Here is a 20,328-nt window from a genome sequence, read left to right as displayed (position 1 = left end):
ACCTCTAAAATTTCATCCTTCAAATTTTACGTAAAAAATAACACTTACGAAGCCTTCCCCTATAAATGGTCCTTCTGTGCATCCACTGTGCTTTATGAAAACTCCTCATTAAAACAATTACCTTACTGCTTCCTAATTATCAATTACATTGCCATTTTCCTACATAATTATAAATTACATTCATTATTGACTCTTCACTCTTAGCACAGTGCTTGGCACATAACAGTCACTCAAAAACTATATAAACTTCACACTTTTTTAATTTAATGACTGAACATGCAAAACAGAGATTATAATTATGGACCACACTCAAAATTGAACAATAAGAGACAAAAAATTAAGGCTGATGCTTAGACATTCCGAATTTGTGGACATAAGTGTATTAGCACTAGTCGTGCTGGCAACATTTTATAAAGGAAATTATAACTTCCAATTTGGATATATTAATCTAGGCCATGCCAAATCATTATCTCCTTGTTTTTTTCAAAATTTTAAATTGGGTGTCATTGAAATTCTACTCTTGATACCAACATCTTTTAAATTTTTAATCACAACATTCTGGGAGGAGAAAAAATGTACACAAGACAGCTGAATTTCAGAAAAATGCCAAAATAACTGTATATCACTAATAGGCCTTTTCGTTTTGGGAACAAATGAAACCACAGGATGGGATTTGCCTCAGTGAATTAGCGTAGGTCGTAAGATTGTCAGACTGATTAAATGTTGTGAGATAATTTTATGTATGGCATGAAAGTCACTTAAAGAACATTTTAATCTGTCCCTTTTATAAAACCCCATTGTATTTCAACCATATAACCAGAGATACACACTGATTTCAGGTAAAATCATAAACATCAGGTAATATCACAATACCTTTTCCAATGTCTTTGCCTTCCAAATCCTTTAATGTAAGTGACCTGCCTTTTACAATAAGAACAGCATCACCTTCCCACTTTTTGTGTTTTTTCTTTGAAGCCTTACACCAAACAACACTGAAATATTTAACTACATTATTGGGTTCCTCTTCTTTTGCCTTGGACAGTGTCAGTTCTGTTGGGGCTGAATGAGCTAGAATAAAAAATAAAGTAAAATAAAAACTACATTTTTAAAGGTGATTCTTTAATGTTTAAGTAGTGAGGTCTTTCAAACAAAAATAAAGACACAAGTAATTAATGCCACTGAATTTACACTTAAAAAGGTGTTTTACATTAGATATTTTATCACGATAGATTTTAAAAATTAAGACATAGGAAAATCAGATTGTATTAACAAAAGTATGAAAGAATATTGGATCATACTCATATTTTTTCTAAACTGAGAAATCCAAATGTCAGGTGTTAGCATTACAAGTACAATGAATATACACTTCTTACATTCAGCTGAAGTGGAATAATAATCATTATAAACAATTTAAAACTCTAGTAATTAAGGGTAATATTTCAAAGTCTATAATCACATATTTTGAACAATGATTAACAGTAACATAAATAATAAGCCGAGAAAAGGTAAAACAAGATTACAGAGCTCTCTGAAAGAAAAATCTGTACTTTTTTTCAAATAAGAACAAAAACAGCAAAGAATGAGACTAAATTTCATTAAAATAATTTTGTCTCCTAGTTAGGGAATAATCAGATTAGACCATTGATTCCCAGAATTTAGCAATATCAGGAAAAGTTTCTTCTTGCAGAAGTCTGTAATTTCCTTAAAAACATTACTGTATCACCTGATAAAAACCTATCTAACCCATATTACACAGAAAATATTCCACAGCAGGGAAACTGATCTATGGTGACAGAGCTCAGAAAATCGTTGCTTCTCTAAAGTCAGCAGAGTGACTAGTAAAGTACAGGAGAGAAGAACTTGTTACAAGTGGAGGTTACATTAAAAAAAAACAAACAAACCCGCTGGCGTCAAGTCGATTCTGACTCACAGTGACCCACAGAACAGAGTGGAACTGCCCACAGGGTTCCAAGGTCGCCATCTTTACAGAAGCAGACTGCCACATCTTTCTTCCTGCAGAGCTGCTGGGGAGTTCAAACTGTCAACCTTCTGGTCAGCAGCTTAACGGCCGCACCACCAGGGCTCCTCTCACATCCATTAGATTGACTAAAATTTAAAAAAAAATGACCACACTGTATGGAACAAGTGGAAATATCACACCCAGCTGGAAGGAATGTAAAAGAGCACAATCACTTTGGAAAACAGTTTGGCTGTTTTTTAAAAAGTTAAACATATAAAAAACAGCAATTGCAAAGATTAGATAGGAACATTAGAGGCCACAAGTTTATGTTAATGGAGGAGGAACAACTCAGAAAAGGAGGGTGAGCATGGTTGCACAACTTAAAGAATGTAATCAAAGTCATGGAATTGTACATGTAGAAACTGTACAATTGGTATATGCTCTGTTGTGTATATTCCCAACAAAATTAATTCAATTAAAAAAAAAAAAGTGAGGTCATCTTGGATTAGGGTGGACCCTAAATCCACTTTAAAAAGAAAGAAATACGAAAGAGACACAGACACATGGGGAAGGCCATGTGAAGATGAAGGCAAAGAAAGGAGCGATATATGTATCTACAAATCAAGGAATTCCAACAATTGCTGGCAACCATCAGAAACTAGAACGGCAGGAAAGAACTCTTTCTTAGAGCCATTGGTTACAGTCCTGCCAACACCTTTATTTTGGACTTCTAGTCTCCAGAAAGGAAACCCTTGCGGCGTAGTGGTTTAGTGCTATGGCTGCTAACCAAAGGGTCAGCAGTTTGAATCCGCCGCGTGCTCCTTGAAAACAGTATGAGGCAGTTCTACTCTGTCCTACAGGGTCGCTATGAGACGGAATCGACTTGACGGCACTGGCTTTGTTTTTTTTGGTTTTAGTCTCCAGAAGGAAACCCTGGTGGCGTAGTGGTTAAGAACCATGGCTGCTAACCAAAAGGTCAGCAGTTCAAATCCACCAGGAGATCCTTGGAAACAGTATGGGGCAGTACTACTCTGCCCTATAGGGTTGCTATGACTCGGAATCCACTCAATGGCAATAAGTAGTCTCCACAACTGCAAGGGAATAAACGTCTGTTGTTTTAAGCTAAGGGGCTTTGGTGGCGCAGTGCTTAAGAGCTCAGCTGCTAACCAAAAGTCAGCATTTCAAATCCACCAGTGGCTCCTAGGAAGTGAGTTCTACTCTGTCCTAAAGAGTCGCTATGAGTTAGAATCAACAGCAATGGGTTTTGAGCTAAAAAAAAAAAGACGTACATCTACTGTAACCAGCCATTTCATTCCTAAGTATTAGCCAAAAAGAAGAGAAAATTAACGTCCACACAAAAAAACTTCAACCCAGGTAAATAAATCTTCCAAAAGCATGAAAATCCATGTCACTAAAATTCAGATCACTCATATTTCCATCCCTGGCATTCATAGATTTAGAAAGTGAGGCTTTACTATCTTTAAACCTCAGAACTATCAAGGTTGTTTCCTGAGAAAACAAATGATTCATATCCAGCTGAGTCAGCTGTCAGGATTTCGAAGCAGGTACCAACCCCTAATGCACAGCCCAAAGAACTCATCAGTCCCAGAAAGGATTCAGGCTGCTGTAACCCTGAACAGGAGCCAAGGAAGCACAGGACTGAAGTGCAGTTGCCCCAATTTCCTGGCCTTCCATAATTAGGGTGTGGACAATGGGTTAGTTTTGGATGGTACTTTGAGGAAAAATAATCCTTCTAATATACCAGTAAATATTGTGTATAGTTTTTATTATCCTCTTTTCATATATTAGTGTAAATACATTTCCCATATCATTGAATAAAAAAGTAAAATGATGGTTAATGTCTGCATAATATGGTTTTTTTAGTCTCCTATTGTCGGCCATTTGTTTCAGATTGTATTGACTTCTTTTTCTCTTGGTGTACTCATCCTTCCGTATAGTAGTTTAAATTTTCAATTGCTAGATCAAGTTGCCTTATTTATCTCAGCATTTTGTACTTCATCTTTGTTGCACTCATCTCTGGCAGTTGTGTTGGAAATTAATATCAGTCTTCCTTATAAAACTATAAGGTCTTGAGAACAGAAGTCTGTTTCTATCTTGCTCCTCACTATATTCTCAGAACAAAAGCTACTTTTAGAAAGGGCCATTTTTACTTCAGGGACATTTTGTCTCCATATTAATGAACATTTATTTAAAATACAATCATCTTAAAATTAATGTTTTCACAGGAAAAATAACACCAAACTCGTCCCTGTTTTTGTCCATTTTGGTTTTCATTTTAATGAATTGTTTCCTTCAGGATCAATTATTTTCCAATCAAATTTTACAACAAAGATTTGAGTCATCATTTTTTAATGTAATAAATTTTACTGATTAGTTTTTCCCGTCATGAGCTTTCTTTTATAACCATAAATTTCACCAAGTCAGAGGTCAACACAACTGAACTAAACCAAAAGCAAAGAAGTTTCCTGAATAAACTGAATGCTTCGAAGGCCAGTGTAGCAGGGGTAGGGGTTTGGGGACCATGGTTTCAGGGGACATCTAAGTCAATTGGCATAATAAAATCTATTAAGAAAACATTCTGCATCCCACTTTGGAGAATGGCATCCAGGGTCTTAACTGTTAGCAAGCAGCCATCTAAGATGCATCAATTGGTCTCAACCCACCTGGAGCAAGGAAGAATGAAGAACACCAAAGACACAGGGTAATTATGAGCCTAAGAGACAGAAAGGACTACATAAACCAGAGACTACATCAGCCTGAGACCAGAACTAGATGGTGCCCGGCCATAACCGATGACTGCCCTGACAGGGAACACAATAGAGAACCCCTGAAGGAGCAGGAAAGTAGTGCAATACGGATCCCAAATTCTCATAAAAAGACCAGACTTAATCGCCAGACTGGGACTAACAGGAGCCCAGAGGCCATGGTCCCCAGACCTTCTGTTAGCCCAAGACAGGAGCCATTCCCAAAGCCAACTCTTCAGACATGGACTGGACTGGAATATGGGATGAAAAATGATACTGGTGAAGAACGAGCTTCTTGGATCAAGGAGACACATGAGACTATGTTGGCATCTCCTGTCTGGAGGAGAGATGAGGACAGAGGGGGCCAGAAAATGCCCAAATGGACACAAGGAGAGAGAGTGGAGGGAAGGACAGTGCTATCTCATTATTGGGAGAGCAATTAGGAGCGTATAGCAAGGTGTATGTAAATTTTTTTATGAGAGACTGACCTGCTTTGTAAACTTTCACTTAAAGCACAATAAAAATTAATTAAAAAAAAAAAAAATTTCACCAAGTCGTTTGGCTGAGTTAAATTTTGCATATCTAAATATTATCAATATTGTATTAATCCATCAATTTTAATCCAAAAAATTGACCAATTTTGAAAGTGGTCATTGTCTTGTGTTATTTTTGTTGTTTTAGCAAATCTGATTTTCCCAGATTAAGTTCTAAGTTTTTCGGCATTAACAAAAGATGAGATGCTCTGATTAGTTTTTCGATTCTAACAAATTTTATGGTGTTACTTTTAGCCAATTTTAATGTTTCATTTTGCATTATTTCTAACAATAGCAGTCATTATACATTGAATAAAAGATGGGCCGTATCTTTCTGCATTTTTTCATTATTGCCATTTTTTATTAGGTTGTACAAAAGAAAAATGTAATGCCCCTTAAAATAGCTCAGGACTGCTCTAACAAGGAGGTAAAAAGAACACCTTCATCAAAATGGCTGGGAAAAACACCCTCAACGTAAAAAATCCTATTGCATTCCCGGGGTCCAGAAGAATAAACTGTTATGTCCAAGCCTATCTTCCACGCCCCACACCCCAAAAAAAATGCTGAATAAAAAGGGCAATAATTAAATTTTGAGAATTCAGAAATTATAATTTTGAAATATTGTAAGACTCTCAGACTTAGATATACCCGTTCTTTTGCAGAACAGCAGCAGTCGAGGATAAGAGCATGAGCTATGGAGCTAGGCTGGATGGGTTTGAACCTTATATCTGCCACTTACTAGCTATATAACCCTGGGCAAGTTACTTAACCACTTTGTGTCAATTTATGAATCTGTAAAATTAATGTAATACTAATACCTACCTCATAGAATTGGGCATTAGATTAGCTAATATATGTAAAAGGCTTAGAACAGTACTTGCCATGTAGTAAGTGCTCCCTAAATGTCCCTTTGCTATTTAGTTCCATTTGAAATTATGTAAGCCACGGGGCAGGAAACGAAGAGGGTAATAATTCCAAAAAGTAGAATAAAGGTAATTGGGAGTTAACCAAATACGGGACATTAACAATAATTATAGTACATAAAACTCAGACTAATTACCCCTACAATTCCACTCTGTAATTTTTACTTTGAAACTTGGTTCTGCTCTATTTCTCCCTTGACCCTGTAACGTACTTACCAAATCAGTAACAAAAAAATGGTCCGCACAGACAAGAAACTTAAACGTCTTACTAGTAAGATTTACAAGGTGATGATGCTTAAAACCATGCAACCATAAAGGAGGAAGAGGAAGATGTCATTTTAATAAATAGTGATTATTATCTTAATGAATTATTATAAAGCATATTTGCTCTAGGGTTGGATAATTACATATTTCAACATACCCAGGCCTTGAATATTCTTATTTTACTTCAACAATTCTTGATACATACCTTGTTTTCAATGGAGCAATTGATTTAAAATGTGTCATATAATCAAATTCAATAAAAAATGTGATTACTCTTACAGATTGTATTTCTTGAGTTTTATCAGAACTTTAAATAGGCAGTATCATGTAACTGCAATATAAATTTAAGATTTTAACATAGTTTTTAATTAAACTAAAAAATACACAAACTCCTTAGAACTCATAATAATGCATAGTTTTTTCTTTAATAAAAGAAAATGAATGTCAACTAAGTACAAATATCATTATGTATTTAAAAATAAAAAAATACTGCTCAGCAACAAAAAGGAATGAACTACCGATAAACGCAGTATCGTTCAACATGGGATGAATCTCAAAAATCTTGAGATAGGTGAGAGAAACCAGAAACAAAGAATACATATTGTATGATTCCAATTACATGAAGTTCTAGAACAACACTAATCTATCATTTCTTAAAAATTATAGCAAAGGTTGCCTGGGGTGCCTGGAAACTGACTAGGAAGGGGCGAGAGGAAACTTCCTAGGGTGACTGTAACATTCTAAATCTTGACAGGGATCCAAGTTACACTGGTGTATTCATTGGTCAAAACTCATTAAATGGTACACTTAAGATTTGTGCAATTCACTGTATGTAAATTTTACCCCCCCCCAAAAAAAACACATAAATACTGAACTCAAGTTAATAATATTCATGCTTAAGTGTTTAGGGATAAAGTGTACTAACATCTACAATTTGTTTTAAAACACATTTTTTTAAAAAGGTAGATTGACTCTCTATCCGCCTGAAGCAATAGAGGAAGAAGGAACTCAAGAATCAGAGGCAACTAAACTACAGGACTAAGTCTCCATGAACCACTGCTTCGTCTAACATGAGACCAGAAGAACTGGCTAGCATTACCAAACACCTCAGTCAGGGCCACAATAGGTGGATCCTAAAAGAAAGGGAAAAAATGTGGAACAATACTTCAAACTCCCAAAGAATCCAGACTTTTGGGATCCACTGAGGCTGGAGGAACCCTGGAGACTATTGCCCTGGAATACTCTGCAAACCTTGAGACAAAACTATACCCTGAAGTCATCTTTAAACAAAAACACAGTTTAGCTCAAAAAGTAAACAATGTCATCCTTAAGTACTGTAATTAAAAAAAAAAACGTGTGTGTGTGTATACATACAAACATATATATATATATAATCTTTGAGACTAAAGGGACAACAGCAATTCTAAAGCACAGATGAGAAGTTTAGGGAGTCAGTGAGTCTACATTAATGGGAGTGAAACAACTAGAGAAGAAATACCAAGAATGTTGACACAATGTGAAGAATGTAACCAATGTCACTATACAATATGTGCAGAAATTGTTAAATGGGGGTTACGTTTTGATGTGCGTTTTCACCAAAAATAAAATTTAAAAAAAAGAATTCTTTTTTAAGGTGGATTGATAGATGGCTAGATGGACAAATTTGTAATAAAGCACATGTATCAAAATACTAATTGCAGAATCGAGGTGGCAGGTATGAATGTTCACTATAAAATTCTTTCAGATTTTTCCATACATTTGAAGAGTTTCTAAATAAAATGTTGGAGAAAAAAAATCTTTGTAGCAGAAGTGAATTCACGGATGATTTTAAAAAACCAGAAACCTATTAGCACAGTAATTCTAGTATGTATCGATTTTAATGTTTAAATTGGGTGGATTTGGGTTTTTTTTTTTAATTTTGCTTTCTACTATCGATAAAGCAATTGAAAATTAAAAATAATGTGAACTCAAATTATAGCTACTAGTTTTAATCAAATAATCCAAGAGATATATATTAAACCAATTTCTCAAAATCATATACAGATTTAGCATGATAGGTTGCATATTTTAAGAATTTAATCTTTTGTATTTTTAAGTACTATAACCATATTTTATCTAATTTTTTTATGTATTTACAATCAAATATTTAACTGATTTTGAGAATTTGTAGGCCTTACATTTTTTTAAAAGAACATGATATTTAGATACAGTACATTTGTCATTTATTATAATACAATCTTCCAAATAAATGTATTTTAATAATGCCCAATCAAAATTTTTTACCTCTATAGGACTGAATTCTTTGATTTATGGCAAACAAAAAGTATACAAATCAATACAATGTATTGCTTTGCTTTACCTTGTATTTAAAAGGACACGTATTAACAGAGCACTTAACTATTATCTACAGTACATATACAAATTACTACACTCTAAATTATTTAAACATGTCTATTTAAAATTTGACATTACTCTGAAAGAAGGCACATGAAAAATGACTCATTTTATGCATTGTCACATAAGTCAAGATGGAATAGGGTAAACAAATTTTTTTAAAAAACAAAATAACCAAGTTCAAACCCCTGCCAAGAATTTGCATTTCTAACAAATTCCTTGCTGAAAATTTGCATTTCTAGTAAGTTCTCAGGAAGTTATACATGAGAATCAACGGGGGATCTGGTTAAAACATAGCTTCTGATTCAGTATATCTGGCATGGATGTGCAAATTCTCAGCAGGGGTTCGAACTGGAACAAACCAATTTGAAATCCTAGAAATAACATCAGGCTGATGTCTCATTATACAAAAAGTACTTAATTTGAGTGTTGTAAGAAATCTTCAGGCATTTGAGATGCCGCTTTAACATATTTAGTTTAGAATATGACAAGTTATAACAATGTATCCATTTAAGCTTACATGTATACAGGGAAAACAAAAAGGTGGCAAAAATAGCCTATCCACTATCTAAAGGACCAATACATTGGATGAAATAGTCTTTTCAAATTTTTTGCATTTCTAGAGAATCAAGTCTACATTTTAAAAAGTAAAATCGCTCTTCTCTATGTATTCCCAGCATTGCATTTTATAGGTAAAGCTCATAGCCCCAGATGGTTCTCTATGGTTTGTAAGCTGTCTGGTGCCTTCAGTGTATTCGACTACTACTAGCACGATTTTCCCCTGTACACTCCATTTAGTGAAACCTGTCCTCAACAAGAACTGCTAATGTGGGCTTGCTAAGTATTTCCCAAACTCAAGTCTCAATATCAAAAATAAAAGAAAAAAGCTTTAGCTCAGAATTTCTCTAAGATACTCTAAAAGATACTCTGCAGGATGATAATTAAATACTGCCTCCAAAAAGGGATCTACTGTCAAATAAGTAGTTTTCTTTATGCAGAAATTCTCATCAACTGTACATCTATATAATGGAATGCTGGAGAGGAGAAAGAATTCTACAATGAAGCAGAATCATATGCTGTTGTAAATTCACTTCAATGAGTGTCATTCTGGTGTTTAAAAACACACAAAAGTAAGTTTTTTAAAAATTCTATGTTGTTGTTGTTAGGTGCCGTCGAGTCGGTTCCGACTCATAGCGACCCTATCCACAACAGAACGAAACGCTGCCCGGTCCTGAGCCATCCTCAAAATCATTGTTATGCTTGAGCTCATTGTTGCAGCCACTGTATCAATCCACCTCGTCAAGGGTCTTCCTCTTTTCCGCTGACCCTCTACTTTGCCAAGCATGGTGTCCTTCTCCAGAGACTGATCCCTCCTGACAACATGTCCAAAGTATGTAAGACGCAGTCTCGCCATCCTTGCTTCCAAGGAGCATTCTGGCCACACTTCTTCCAAGCCAGATTTGTTCGTTCTTTTGGCAGTCCATGGTATATTTTATATTCTTCGGCAACACTACAATTCAAAGGCGTCAACTCTTCTTCAGTCTTCCTTATTCATTGTCCAGCTTTCACATGCATATGATGTGACTGAAAATACCATGGCTTGGGTAAGGCACACCTTAGTCTTCAAGGTGACATCCTTGTTCTTCAACACTTTAAAGAGGTCCTTTGCAGCAGATTTACCCAATGCAATGGGTCTTTTGATTTCCTGACTGCTGCTTCCATGGCTGTTGATTATGGATCCAAGTAAAATGAAATCCTTGACAACTTCAATCTTTTCTGTTTATCATGAAGTTGCTCATTGGTCCAGTTGTGAGGATTTTTGTTTTCTTTATGTGGAGGTGCAATCCATACTGAAGGTTCTGGTCTTTGATCTTCATTGTAAGTGCTTCAAGTCCTCTTCACTTTCAGCAAGGAAGGTTGTGTCATCTGCATAATACAGCTTGTTAATGAGTCTTCCTCCAATCCTGATGCCCCATTCTTCTTCATATACTCCAGCTTCTCAGATTATTTGTTCAGCACACAGACTGAATAGGTATGGTGAAAGAATACAACCCTGGAGCACACCTTTCATGACTTTAAACCAATCAGTATCCCCTTGTTCTGTCCGAACAACTGCCTCTTGACCTATGTAAAGGTTCCTCATGAGCACAATTAAGTGTTCTGAAATTCCCATTCTTCATAATGTTATCCATAATTTGTTACGATCCACACAATCGAATGCCTTTGCATAGTCAATAAAACACAGGTAAACATCCTTCTGGTATTCTCTGCTTTCAGCCAGGATCCATCTGACATAAGCAATGATATCTCTGGTTCCACATCCTCTTCTGAAACCGGCCTGAATTTCTGGCAGTTCTACAGCCATTTTTAAATGATCTTCAGCAAAATTTTGCTTGCCTGTGATATTAATGATATTGTTCTATAATTTCCACATTCGGTTGGATCACCTTTCTTGGGAATAGGCATAAATATGGCATAAATATTCAAAAACTCTATACAGCCCCTAAATGCTAGTGAATTATGTCACCTAATACAACCAAAGAAACAACAATCTTGAACAATACTAGAGAAGAATATGACTGTAGCAGACTATGTTTGCATTATTTTGTGGGGAAGAGGATTTTCAAAGGCAATTTTGTTCATACATAATTTTTACCTTCCATCCTTTTTTTTTATCCTGATTTTAGAACTTAGTTACCAAAAACAGATGTACTTTTTTGAACACAAAACTCTTCCCTAGAAATATCTCACAGAATTCATGTTCCATAGAACACAGTTGGAAAAATTGACTTAGCTATACAAAGTCAACATTCAAAATGAACATTATCAATTCATAGCAGCATGCTGAGACTGTAATATGAAGTACATTTCGTACAATAATTTGCTTTCAAGTTAAAGCTCACTATTGTAAAGATGCATTTAATAGAATTATGCTGTAAAACATCTTCTCCAATTAGAATTATAAAATTCATTAGACTCAAAGAGAAGTCATAACAGATTAAAGAGAGAAGATAAAATGATAAATACATATTCAAGGCATTTTTATAATAGAAATTTTAACTCTAATGAAGAATATAAAATGCCAGTTTTTTTTTTCCTTTAACCAATTAGGCAGTCAACAAGCTAAAACAGTACCATAAAAGTCAACTTCACCTTTGAATTTTCTTCTATAACCATAACCTAAATTTTGAATTTAATTTCCTCACTATAATGTCACCTCCAAGTGCTGCTAACTCTCTTCCTATACCATGCCTCTAATCACATCATTCCCCTAATCAAAAGCTTTCAATGGTTTCCCATTGCACATTCAGTTAAATCTGACTTTAAAACTAGCATTTAATGTAATACATAATCTGGCACCAAACAACTTTCAAATTTATACTCTCAACTCACCTTCACTCACTCTTCAATAAAAAATCTGAGAATCTAGTATGATTTAGGTACCAACCTATATTCCAAAATACTTTTTTCCAGTGGTTCTCAAATTTTATCTTGCACCAGAATCATTGAGAGAGTTTAAAACACAGATTACTAAACCCCACCCCTAGTTTATGATTCTGCATGAAACGGGTGAGGCCTGAGAATTTACATTTCTAAACAGTTATCAAGTGATGCTGAGGTTGCTGGTCAGGATCTACACTTTGAGAACATTTCTATAGTCCAGAGGTCACAAAACTGGAAGCCCACTGGCTGAATGAGGCTCACTCAAAGATTTTGTCTATCTAGTATTTTGAAAACATGTTAATTTGAAACATTTAAGACCTAGAAAACTTAACAAAAAATTCAGATTTCTGGCTTATTCCTGCATATAAAAACTCAGCTGGAGCTAAACAGGTACACCTTATTTAGACAGGGGAGATGTCTAGGTTACCACAGCCCTCGTTGATATTCTCCACACTCAAATCACCCGACTGAGCACTGTATTTTGCTTGTACACCCTGACCCACTTTTCCGCATCTCTATGCCTTTTTTTAAATTGTTCACTCTGACTTCAAACACCCTTTCTTCCTATACTGCTGAAATTCTGTTGCTTTTAGGCACTGTCGAGTCAGTTTTCAACTCATAGCAAACCCATGTGACACAGTAGAAACGCTCTAGAGGGTTTCCTAGGCTGTCATCTTAATAGGACCCGATTGCCAGGTCTTTCTCTCACAGAGCCGTTAGGTGGGTTCAAACCCTGAGCCTTAACAGTTGTACCAGCAGGGATCCTTTGCTGAAATTCTACTTAAAAGCCTTTTTCGATGAAGCCCCAACAAAAATAGAAATCCTTAAGGAATATACATACTAAAGATTTAACATAAAGTTGTGTATTTTAACAGTCAAGGTTTTATTTATTTCCACAAATACCAAAATTGCACTATTTACAAAAATAAACATAAAAGCAACAAATTGTACCATAAATTATAAACGTATATAGTATGTTTTTGGAAATCTTCATTCTAAGCAAAATTTTAATTTTGTCCATTCTGATTTTTACTATGAAAGAAATCTTTAGGATAAGACACTTAAATTAAGGCATATTTTAAAATCACATAAGCTCCATTAGAATATTGTATCTTATTTTGCTGGCCAAAAAAAGGGAAGGGAAGATTAGGGAAATTGATAGAATTCCCCTGATCAAATCTAACAATCTTTTACAGCAATTCTAATAAAATAAATATTTTTAGTTTTTAAATCTAGAGAATGGAGCATTTCTGCCTCTATGGGATAAAAAAACCAAACCAAACTGCCACTGAGTCGATTCTGACTCATAGCGACCCTACAGGACAAAGTACAACTGCCCCATAGGGTTTCCAAGGACCAGCTTAGTGGATTCAAACTGCTGACCTTTTGGTTAGCAGCCAAATTCTTAACCACTGTGCCACCAGGGCTCCTCTACGGAATAATAAAAAAAAAAAAATAGCAAGGGGGAAAATTACAGAGAGCCAGAAATGCTGAGTGCTGGTCATTGCTCTGCCATAAAAAGCTTTGTTATTCCATTATAAGTCACTGACTTCTCTCTGGACCTTAGTTTCATTACCTTTAAATTGAAAAGACGGGAAAAAAAGTGGTCTCCAAATACCTTCCATCTCTAAAATCCTAGGACTACTCCTCCAAAGATGAAAACATATTAAAAAAAAAAAAAATCAAAGTCATACAGACAAGCTTCTTGTTATTCGGTTAGCACAGCTTTCATATCAGACTGACTTAAAAACCTTTAGTTTTCAAAGCTCTAATTTAAAATGCTGGAGACTTAGAACTTACAAAGAATACAAAGAATATGTGCTTGTAAATGTGTATGTATATGTTAAATTTTTAAGGTCTCATGATGGTGTGATGGTTAAGTGCTTGGATGCTAACTAAAAGTCGGCCTACCAGCCACTCTGTGGGAGAAAAGATCTGGCATTCTGCTCCCATAAAGATCACAGTCTAGGAAATTCTATGGGGCAGTCTGACTCTGTCTTACAGGGTCACTATGAGTAGCAATCAGCTCAAGGGCACACAACAACAGCAACATGCTGTATTTTAATGAGAAATAATCTTTTTATAAAGACAACAATTAAACTTCTTAGAAAAAGAAAAATGAGAGGAAGACAAATTAAATATATAACCGTGTCAACCAAAAAGTAAATTTGAATATATCTCAAAGGAAAACTTAGTAAAAACTCACATCAACAAAGTTTTTCATTAATAGAAGTAACATTTTTCAAGAATATGCATTTTGCTTTAGGATACTCTGAAAAATTAAAACTATTAAATTGCAAGGTTCAAAAAAATTTTAGAGACCATTATACTCTGGCAGACCATGCCGTAAGCGAATTGCTTTCAGCCTCTCCACTTCAATTTTTGCTCTTAGCAGTTCTTCCTGTAGCTGTTGCCTTCTTTTCAATCCATCCCTCTTCTCCTGAACATATAATCCAAAATTTTTTTGATTTTCTAAGATTATCTGATGCTCCTCTTTCAGCATTTGCAGAACCTGAGGATCATACCCTAAAAGTGATCTAAAGTGTTCTCCACTCTCTTGTCGAAAAAATTCATCTCTCCTTGGAATAGAAGATGGAGACAATGTCATTCTCATGTCAACAGAGGACAGAGATGGCGACAAAGATCTTTCCATAACATGTACTAATTCATGTTCTTCTCTTTGCTCTAAAGTATCATCACTCTGTTGAGAATTTAAAGCCAGTGGTGGAGGTGGTTTAACGTCTTCTTGCTTCACCTCCACTGTAATAGCAACAGGTTGGTGATCCAACATTACCTGTAGTGAACTGGTACCAGCCTGTGCTTCCTCATCCAAGTTTGCACTACAGCACACAAAAAAGCATTATAAAAAGTAAATGAAATGAAGATAAAAGTATATTTATAGCATAATCTATTTAATATACATTGAATTACTAAGCTTTAAAGCTATAAAGAAAATTAGGAAACAAAAATTTTTAACCCTTGGAATAACAAAGTAACTAGGTCAGGATTTAAATGATATACACACAGAGGTCTCCATATGTAAAAAGATCCTTAACTTTAAGGCAGGCTGTTAAAAAGATAGCCCTAATAATTACAAAAGTCAACGAGGTAAGTAAAAAAGAGAAACCATTTCTGATGCTCTCAAAGAGACACCAACTGTCCCTACAACCCTGAGGTTCCTAAATGATGTAAAACCCCAAAATAATGCATTCTACATGGATTAAAATGCTGGAGCAAGTTCAAGTAGAACCTAAAGGAAAAAAATTAAAACTGCCTAAATGTCAGTAATGGCATTAAATTGTCAGAAATATCAGATACTTGCCAAAAAGATACAAGTGAAATAATTCAACAAGGTTTATGGATTATATAAATTATTTCATTTTAATTTTTATCATTTTATGATTTGCAAAATCAAAAGAATGGAATATAAATGTAATTAAAATTAGTAAGGTTTGCTCCTATCAACATTTCTTCTAAAAACAGTCATGGGAAAAGGCTAAAATTACACATGAAAATAAAATTTTTTTTTTAATCCACAATAATTACTATTTCAAATTAGCATGTATAATAAAGATTATGACTCACAATTAAACACAGACATTATATTCCCAGGTAAATTAATAATATGTCTGATCTCTGGAACACTGCATTCCATTCTGGTTAAAACATTAAAAGTAAGGCATAGTAAAGCTGAAGAAAATGCTTTATTTTATTCAGAAAGTCACAAAAAAAACAGGCAAGGACTTCTAAAATTTATGAGTCTGAATTCTGAGGATCAAACAGACTACAAAAACAATTTAATTGGGGACAATAAAGATATAAATCAATGTAAATTTGTAGAGATAAACAGCCTTACAAAATAGGTATTTTTTTAATATGTTAAACAATCTAATCAGTAATATTTTCCTATTAAAGGAGTTTGGAGAGATTAACAGGCATATTTATATAGAAGCATAATTAAGTTTGTAAGAATAAACTTCTGAGATAATCAAGATTGAAGATGATGTCAATCAGATAAGTATAAGCACATTAAATATACAAATATATTAAATTAAGCTTAATATAGAGAAAATGGCAGTGTAAATATACTAGCATAAATATTTAAGTGACACTTAAAATCTGGAAAGTTGATGTTGTTTAAATAGAAGGTATAGAAATGCATAAGTCAATCAAATCATTTTATCAGAGAAATCATGGCGCCCCAGAAGATGTCACAGAATATGTATTTTCCAACTGCCCAAGATGTAAAGATACTTGTATACTTACTATTTCCCTTCCATACTATCCCTATTATTTTTAAGATATGCGACTAACTAGTTTCTACCTGTAGTTTTCAATACCCCAAAGATACACAGCTTTGTTTTCCCTCTATGGTTCAAGGGAAAATATTTTTTAACAAATAGCACAGAATAAAAAACAGTTTTACTGTGGAGGTTTTTTTTAGACATGTGGCACATTAGGATTTGTCATCACTGAACATTTTAACCAGTGGCTCCCAGAATTAATCCACTGTGTGACTGTGCCTTGGATCCCCACTGATGATGTTTTTTACTGTGTTATCAAAACTAAAAAAAGCAGTTAAGAAGCTAGACTCAAAAATATTTTCCTAGTAAATTACCAAGATAACAAATAGGTTTGGCTAACAAGTTTTGGAGTTTTTGTTTTTGCCTGTTTCCCTCCTAACTTCAAAGGGACTTCACAGGTAATCAAATATTTTGCTTCTAGAATGGCTCTTCCACCAACAGGAAAAGCACATGGTAAAGCTTTGCTTAAAAACCTCAAATAACAAGAAGGTGTGGGTCTGTAATTTACCTAAATGGTTCAGAACAAGAAAGGAGCTGGCATTTTTATCTTTTGCCAGGAGTTAAGATCTGAATTAATGGCAAAATAACTTTTGAAGATTCCCAGGCAAGTATTTACAGACAGCAAAAATATAACCAAAAATCCATTTCAAACCCTAAAAGAACCCAGTCCCTCTTATGAGTGTACTAAAATTAATAGTTTGATATCCTTGCAAAGCAGTATGAGAAAGCTTAACCTTTCCTGTTTAACCCATGATCAAAGTGAAACTAGGCCATTAACAAGCATTAAAAAGAACAAAAAAACTTTCTACTTTATTAAGGAATCTGAGTCCCTAATTAGTCTCTTTCCTTGTGCTCATCTTTTAAATTAGCAAAAATAATTTAAATTAACTTAATACATGGAATCTTGCCATTATTAAGTTTACTTAATTGCCGACTTAACTTCTATTTTTTAGTTCAATGCATGTATTCAGTAAGTGTTGACAGAGACCCTTCATAAAATGATTAAGATTACAAAAGCAAAAGTTACATTCCTCTTGAAACTTCTAACTTTATATAAATTATAAATAAAATTGAAAATCCCAATTAAATGTAATCTTAAATAAAATAAGGCATCTTTCAAAAGCTACTTTTAAATAAAGCTTAAAAAGTTTATGACAGCAACGGGTAACCTTTACTTTTTAGAAACTACACAGGAAGGGAAGGGGGAGGGGAAGAGTGCAAAAAGTGGCTTAAATCAAATGCAGCAGAAAAATTCCTTAAGCTACACTTTTTTAAGAAAGCAAAACAAAGACACTATTCATTGCTCCCATTGTGGAGATGCTTACTATGCATATCTCTATCAGAACTAAACCAAAGCGCAATAGATAGGAGGCGCCATAATTATGCACAACAAAATAAAATAAAGCTTACCTTTGTATGTGGTTCCTGTCTCTTACCAGGCAAAAACTGGAAATCTGGGGTATCATCTCCATAACTTTCTTGGTTGGCTCAGAAATATTGCTTTTAAAATCTGATTGGGTCTCTTTTTGCTGCAATAGCTCCTGTTTGGCACATTCTTTGAGCCTTTTGTAAAGGGTGCGTAGGCCCTGCGCTGTTCGAGGAGGACGGTCTACTCCAATTGCATTATAGTTAACTGCTATGATATCCCAACATCTATTCTTTTCCACTATTACTGAATGTTTATTAGTGTGTTGTTCAAGAATTTTAACATATGGCTTCACAAGCTTTAGCAAATCAAGCTTTTCAGATAAGGTAAAATTGGAAGATCTAGCCTTTCCTACCATTGTTCTTTTCAAATTAAATAGGCAGTTTCTGAAACCACCATGCAGCCTCCAGCTCTGCTCAGCTATTTTCACAAACAGAAAAAGATCAGGCTTAACTAGGCTAGCCTCATTTAGGCCCACGCCTACAGGGGAGGGTTTATTAAAATTCCTCCAGCTTAAGCTGACGCAGGTTCAGGAAATCTGCTTAAGCCAAGCCTGACCTACATAAAGCTTCTCACTGAAGAAGACAGGAAGGCACAAGCAAAACACACTTGTATATAAAGAGAACAGCTCGAGATAAGATTTAATACACAAAGGTCTGGAGATAAGCATGGAACACAGCTAAAAATTAGCTAATTTAAGGAGAATATCAGATTTCTACACATGTATGCCTAGCTGATAGACTGAAACTACACTACAGTATTACTTTAATAAAAACAAAAGAGGCACTGTTCTGTGCTATCTGTTTATAAATCCACTAGACAGAGAAATAAAAACCTAAAGATCTGAGTGGTGAATGAACAGATTCCTAACAGAGCCTCTAATCACTGTTCTGAGCAGCAGCTCTCTCCTACAGAATCTGCATAATGCTGGTCCTCCTGTCAATCAGGAATTGCATATCCTCTAGCTAGTTAGGTTACACCCAAGCTCAGACTCTACCGTAAAGCTAAGCTTCTTCTTCATTTTACAGTCTACGTTCCCTCCTGCACATTTTTTCCCAGTTATTTAAGAAGAAATTTTTGTTGAACACTAAATCTAAAATGCAGATGAAAACAGATGTTTTTAAAGCAATGGATTATTCTAGCTGTAATGTAAATGAATATGCTAGCCGGCTTTATCATGTGTAAAACCCACCATGCACGGTGAGAAACAGCATACCTTAATAACACCTTAAGTCTGCACACAATAAAATCACATTTGCTATTACAATAGAGCAGATTCTTATTTAGCTAGACTTGCAATTTGGACTATGAAAGAAAACGCTAATACGGCCATTTGTAAAGACACCAGTTTGCATGTTTAGAATACACCAGTCTGAAAACATACAATAAATAACAATGTAAACAAAATAAATCTATTTTCTTCTCCTATACATGTTCCAGATAGGGTAGAATTAGAACATACTTGAACACAGTTCCAAACAACCAAATAATTACAGAGTTCCAATCAATCAAATAATTACTGATCATCTATTAAAACTACTCCCAAGCACTGTCCAAGGCACAAGAAAACAAAGGTGAATCTAGATATAGTCCCTACCCAGGGGATTGCAGCTCTACAGAAATACCATAAATTCTCAATTATCCTGTTTTCATTCTTTCAACAGAAACCACACAATGAGCTAGAGGCTTTAAATGTGTTATGGGTCAGGATGAAAAGTGAAAGGGTGATGACAGTTCCACAGAATAGTAGTGATGACAACCTTTCATTGTCTTAGAGCAGTTTACAACTCAGTCAATTGTAGAAATCTAACAATGTTTTATTGACTACGCAAAGGCATTCGACTTTGCAGATCGTAACAGATTATGGATAACATTGTGAAGAACAGGAATTCCAGAACACTTGCTTGTGCTCACGAGGAACCTGTACGTAGACCAAAAGGCAGTCATTCAAACAGGACACTGGGATACTGCATGGTTTAAAATCAGGAAAGGTGTGTGTCAGAGTTGTATCCTTTTGATACCATCAGTACATCCTGAAACAGCCTAGTTTACATAATACTTGCTAAGAACAGCAACTTTCTGTTAACCTTTCAGAACATTAATTACAAGAGACCAAGTGTCAAACATTAAACCTTGCACCATAATCTTGAGCCCAAAGGTTAGAAAAAGGGCTCACAGGGTCACTATGAGTTGGAATCGACTCAATGGAATCGGAGTCGACTCAATGGCAATGAGTTCTTGGTGACAGGTATGTCAGAAGATTTGTGACCATGTGTTGGAAACCCTGGCGGTTGAGTGGTTAATGCTACGGCTGG

General features: G+C 34.9%; 2 protein-coding genes across 7 annotated transcripts in view; both read right to left on the bottom strand.

Moving 5' to 3' along the window:
* The window catches only part of RAD54B (RAD54 homolog B), an 89,511-nt gene that overhangs the window by 34,901 nt on the left and 34,282 nt on the right, over nucleotides 1-20,328 (bottom strand). For 3 of the 6 annotated variants that reach the window (XM_049854014.1, XM_049854015.1, XM_049854016.1), the window contains exon 4: nucleotides 874-1,068. In XM_049854014.1, coding sequence (XP_049709971.1) covers nucleotides 874-1,068 — 195 coding nt within the window. Of the gene's footprint in view, nucleotides 1-873; nucleotides 1,069-15,077; nucleotides 15,103-20,328 lie in introns of those variants that run through there. The other 3 variants (XM_049854019.1, XM_049854017.1, XM_049854018.1) reach the window with 3 other exon arrangements.
* On the bottom strand, nucleotides 13,444-18,508 carry FSBP (fibrinogen silencer binding protein). The gene is made up of 2 exons (XM_049854020.1): nucleotides 17,998-18,508; nucleotides 13,444-15,123 (listed from the first exon to the last, which is right to left on the bottom strand). Exons 1-2 carry the CDS (start codon nucleotides 18,369-18,371, stop codon nucleotides 14,598-14,600), a joined length of 900 nt encoding a protein of 299 aa, XP_049709977.1. The 5' UTR covers nucleotides 18,372-18,508; the 3' UTR covers nucleotides 13,444-14,597.

Source organism: Elephas maximus, chromosome 15, assembly GCF_024166365.1.
Source record: "Elephas maximus indicus isolate mEleMax1 chromosome 15, mEleMax1 primary haplotype, whole genome shotgun sequence".
Lineage (NCBI taxonomy): Eukaryota > Metazoa > Chordata > Mammalia > Proboscidea > Elephantidae > Elephas > Elephas maximus.
The sequence above is the reverse complement of the archived record's forward strand: the minus strand, read 5'-3'. Positions and strand labels throughout refer to the sequence as shown.

Excerpts from the sequence above, each read along its gene's own strand:
- FSBP (XM_049854020.1), bottom strand. The coding sequence starts at position 18,371 with ATGGTAGGAAAGGCTAGATCTTCCAATTTTACCTTATCTGAAAAGCTT. Across the intron at positions 15,124-17,997 it reads GACAGGAACCACATACAAAG|TGCAAACTTGGATGAGGAAG; the intron begins GTAAGCTTTATT and ends TGTGTGCTGTAG.